General features: G+C 46.3%; 1 protein-coding gene across 1 annotated transcript in view; it reads right to left on the minus strand.

Annotated features, from left to right (window-relative positions):
• The window catches only part of LOC134466152 (octapeptide-repeat protein T2-like), a gene marked incomplete at its 3' end in the record, with an annotated part of 55599 nt that overhangs the window by 31547 nt on the left and 19052 nt on the right, over nucleotides 1-5000 (minus strand). The window contains exon 4 of the mRNA XM_063220047.1: nucleotides 287-393. Coding sequence (XP_063076117.1) covers nucleotides 287-393 — 107 coding nt within the window. The remainder of the gene's footprint in view (nucleotides 1-286; nucleotides 394-5000) is intronic.

The following is a 5000-nucleotide window of genomic DNA, read 5'->3' on the forward strand; positions in this document are numbered from 1 at the left end:
ACACACACACACACACACACACACACACACACACACACACACACACACACACACACACACACACACACACACACACACCCTCCTCAGAGGAGTCCCCCCCCAAAGCACAGCTCTCCCCATGCCGTCTGTCGCACACTCAAATCTCAAATGCACAATCCTAGAACCTTCTCTCTCACTCTCATGCACGCACGCACGCACGCACGCACGCACGCACACACACACACACACACACACACACACACACACACGTACACACATGTGCATGCACACTTATACCTCTGCCTACTCCTCTCCTCTCCTCTCCTATCCTCTCCTCTCCTCTCCTCTCCTCCTCTCTCCTCTCCTCTCCTCTCCTCTCCTCTCCTCTCCTCTCCTCCTCTCTCCTCTCCTCTCCTCTCCTCTCCTCTCCTCACCTCTCCTCTCCTCACCTCTCCTCTCCTCTATTCTCCTCTCCTCTCCTCTCCTCTCCTCTCCCCTCCCCTCCTCTCCTCTCCTCTCCTCTCCTCTCCCCTCCCCTCCTCTCCTCTCCTCATCTCCTCTCCTCTCCTCTCCTCTTCTCTTCTCTCCCCTCCTCTCCTCTCCTCTCCTCTCCTCTCCTCTCCTCTCCACCCCTCCCCTCCTGCTCTCCTCTCCTCTCCTCCTCTCTCCTCTCCTCACCTCTCCTCTCCTCTCCTCTTCTCTCCTATCCTCTCCTCTCCTCTCCTCTCCTCTCCTCTCCTCTCTCCTATACTTTTGAAGAGCGTATCCTGGCCCAGTCGGAGTGGACGGTAATCAATGCAAAATGGAAGACAGCAGCACATCTGCACGCAGAGAGAGAGATAGAGAGGCTTTAGATTGCAGCATGGGTTGCAATAGCTGCTATGATACTGGAGGTAACGGGTTGCTATGGTTGCTATGATACTGGAGGTAATGGGTTGCTATGGCAGCTATGATACTGGAGGTAATGGGTTGCTATGGCAGCTATGATACTGGAGGTAATGGGTTGCTATGGCAGCTATGATACTGGAGGTAATGGGTTGCTATGGCAGCTATGATACTGGAGGTAATGGGTTGCTATAATAATAATAATAATAATTATAATTGTATTTGTATAGCACTGTGTCATACAAGGCATGTAACTCAAAGTGCTTAACAAATGGGAAAAAACATCATTGTTAGAGATGGATTTAAAAGGAGAGGTATAGAGGAGAGGCAGAAATAGCAGGAAGGCAGAGGAAGAAGAGATAGACAGAGATTGTAGAGTCATAAGGTCAACGAAGGTTAGGACCAGGATTCTTAGATGCGTAAGGTCCATAGTGGCTGGGCCTATCATAAGTCATAGATAGTCACACAGAGATTGGGCGCTTAGGTGCGGCCCTGGTGGCATCAGGGGTGAGGAAAAACTCCCTTTCGCTTGAATCATATTTTGAAGGGGGGAAAAAAGCTCAGTGAGGTCTGAGAAAAAAAAACCCTATAGTCAGGAAGAAACCTCAGGCAGAGACCAGCGGCCACCTAGGGGAGCCCCCTGCCAGGGCTGGTTGTGAGCAGTAAGGGCGCTGCGGAAGCTGGGACACTATGACGCCTTGGCAGCTAGGAGTTGGCAAGGATGAAGAGGTGGGTCTTCAGCTGCTTCTTGAAGGAGTCAGCGGAGCTGGCTGATTGGATCTCGATGGGGAGGGCGTTCCTTGGCAGCTAGGAGTTGGCAAGGATGAAGAGGTGGGTCTTCAGCTGCTTCTTGAAGGAGTCGACGGAGCTGGCTGATCGGATCTCGATGGGGAGGGCGTTCCATCTCTTGGGCGCATAGCAAACAAACGCGGCGTCGCCGATCTTCTTTTGCGGGGGGGTGGGGGTCCTTAGCAGCTTGGCATCAGTGGACCTGAGAGCTCGAGCAGGGGCATAAAAAGAGAGCATGTCAGAGATATAACTAGAGGCAAGTCCATGTAATGCTTTAAATATAGCTGCTATGGCTGCTATGGCAGCTATGATAGTGGAGGTAATGGGTTGCAATAGCTGCTATGATACTGGAGGTAACGGTTTGCTATGGCAGCTGTGATACTGGAGGTAACAGGTTGCTATGGCAGCTGTGATACTGGAGGTAACAGGTTGCTATGGCAGCTGTGATACTGGAGGTAACAGGTTGCTATGATACTGGGGGTAATGGGTTGCTATGGTAATGGATCAGGGGCTGGGGCTGCTGTGATACTGAAGTATTCATCATGACTGGAAAATTTGCACTTTTCATACATGAAAAGGGGGATCTTCTCCATGGTCCGCCATTTTGAATTTCCAAAAATAGCCATTTTTAGCTGCAATAATGACTGTACTTGGACCATACTAGAAAATATTTGTTTATTACTTAGTAAACTTTCATGTAAAGATCAAATTTGACAATAGGCAGCCCAGTTCCAATGAGCAGCATAGTTGCAGTACCTTTTTTGGCCATTTCCTGCACAGCGTCCCTTTAAGCAGAATCATGTTTCCCCCATTAGTGTGTGTGCTGAGTCTGTACAAACAGTGAATTGGTTGATTCATTTTCAAGAGCGCAACCCAAGTGAGTTTCAGTCCGTTCTCACCATCTTGAATATGTTCAGATCCCTCTCCCATCTGTTCAAAGGTGCAGGGGCAACAGGAGGAGGTAGAGAGAGGAGGAAGAGGAAGAGGAAGAGGAGGAGGACAGGAGAGGAGGAGGAGGAAGAGGAGGAGGAGGAAGAGGATGAGGACAGGAGAGGAAGACGAGGCTCTCAGGGTTCAGATGTCTGTCCCATCTGTTAAAAGGTGAAGGGGCAACTGCATGGCAAATATTTGAAAACTGCATTACGCCTACACAGTAAATTGTGTAGTGTTAAAATAACACTTAAAGAGTTAAAATTAACACTGTTCTAGTGTCTATTTGGTCCTGCTCCAGATCAGTGTTAAACACTGGTGTTAGATTTATAGTGTTAAGCTAACACTATAAAGAGTAAAGCAGTTTCGGGGAGCACCCTACTAACATTTTTTAGTTCTAAGCAGGTTCCTGGAACACAAGCCCTTGGTTCCAGTTTAGTTCTGGGTACGTCCCCAGAGAGTCATGTTTGGTTATTTTTCCGTTCTCACTTGGTTGGCAGGAAAGTTTAATTTTCGTTCCTAGAATGTTATATGTGTAGTTCCCATTCCGTTCCCTTATTGTTCTCTCACCGTCACTTTATTCCTGTTCATGTCATGTTTGTTCCCTTGCCATTCCCATATGGTTCCCTTAACCTTGTTGGTTGCTTATTTGGTTCCTTAGACATGCTCCTGATGTTCCCCCAACCTTGTTTATTATTGTGAATGTGTTTTGGTCCTGCCCCACTATCTCTCACCATAGTTGAGGTACCCTGATCATGGTAATTAAGCACCTCCCATCCTCCACCATGACTGAAACACCCTGCGCCTGGCATCAGTTTGCCACACTGCTCTCTTAAGATAATATTTAAAGTTGCTGAAAACATGTAAAATGTCTATATTTTATATATCAGTCTATGCTGTACTGCACCACAATGTGAGAGAAATTTCAGCTGAGCATGTATGAACACAATCTAGTGGGGATTAATACCAAATGTTTTCCTTAATGAAGTGAAAAATATAACCATACCATCTACTTCAAGTGCACAATGGAGCAAGCAATGTAACATGTGCTGTTACTGACTAGCTCACAAAGCAAGGCACAAGATGTAGCTAACAAATGCCATAAGCCAAAAGCGCCTTTAGCTTGCTTGCAAACATCAAGTGCACAATGGAGCAAACAATGTAACATGTGCTGTTACTGACTAGCTCACAAAGCAAGGCACAAGATGTAGCTAACAAATGCCATAAGCCAAAAGCGCCTTTAGCTTGCTTGCAAAGCAGGTAAACAAGCGCTATGCTGTGCCATGCTGACCAGCCAGCAGGCAGGCAGGCAGGCAAATATTTAAAGCACTGTGACAGTCCAGGTTTATATACAGGCTCAAGAGTACCATGTGACCAGATTGATTAGGAATTTTTCAGGTGCAAGCAATTGAGTCATGATATACCAGCCCTAAGTAATTAGGTTTGGCCAGGCGCTGATGGACAGATTGGTTGTGAGGGGCCTGCTTGTTACCGGCAAAGGTGTAACAAGTTCTCAAGTTATTTCTTTCACTCAACACATCTTTTATGTGATGTTGTGTGCACAGCCAAACCTTAGATCAACCCAACCAAGTTGAGTTAAATGAATGAAATGGAATAATAAAAAAAGATTGTGTACATGATTAAATCTGGAGGAAATACTGTTACTAATATGTAGACGTATATGATTTAATTGGGTGGACAGTCATCATTGCTTATGCTCTGAACAACACAGTATAAACAAAGTTGGGGGAACATCAGGAGCACGTCTAGGGAACCAGACGTGACCAGACCTATAATGTAACCATCAAGGTTATGGGAACCATATGAGAACGATGAGGGAACAAACATGAAAAGCAATAAAGGTACGGTGAGAGAACGGCGAGGGAATGGAATGGGAACCACACATATATCGTTCTGGGAAGTTAAATTAAACTTTCCTGGCCACCCTGTGAGAACCGAAACAGAACCAAAAATGACGTATCCGAAACGTATCCAGAACCGAACCGGAACCAATGGCTGCTTGGTTTTTACTGTAACCAAAGGGAACATTTCTAAGTGGTAAATTTTGGTTTGGTAATAACCCCAACCTTTAGAGAACCAAAAGTCAAACGTTCTCTTTACGTTCTCTGTTACTAGGGCATACAATGGCGCAGACAAACTCCATCACCTCAAGGAGGCGGGGGCTCTCTGGAGTACTTCTAACTCCACACAATTTAACAACTTCATTTGTCACTGACACTGGAGAGCATCTCACTCCATTTGGTGTTGGAATTACTCCAATAGTGTTAATAAGCCTTAACACTGCAAAATTAACACTGGCAAATTTACTGTGTAGCAGATGCTTTTATCCAAAGCGAACTGCAGTTCATTTGGGCCCCCCACATTCTTGCCACCCCAGCGGGTGTGCAGCTAGCAGC

The sequence above is a fragment of the Engraulis encrasicolus genome, chromosome 16, assembly GCF_034702125.1.
Source record: "Engraulis encrasicolus isolate BLACKSEA-1 chromosome 16, IST_EnEncr_1.0, whole genome shotgun sequence".
NCBI lineage: Eukaryota > Metazoa > Chordata > Actinopteri > Clupeiformes > Engraulidae > Engraulis > Engraulis encrasicolus.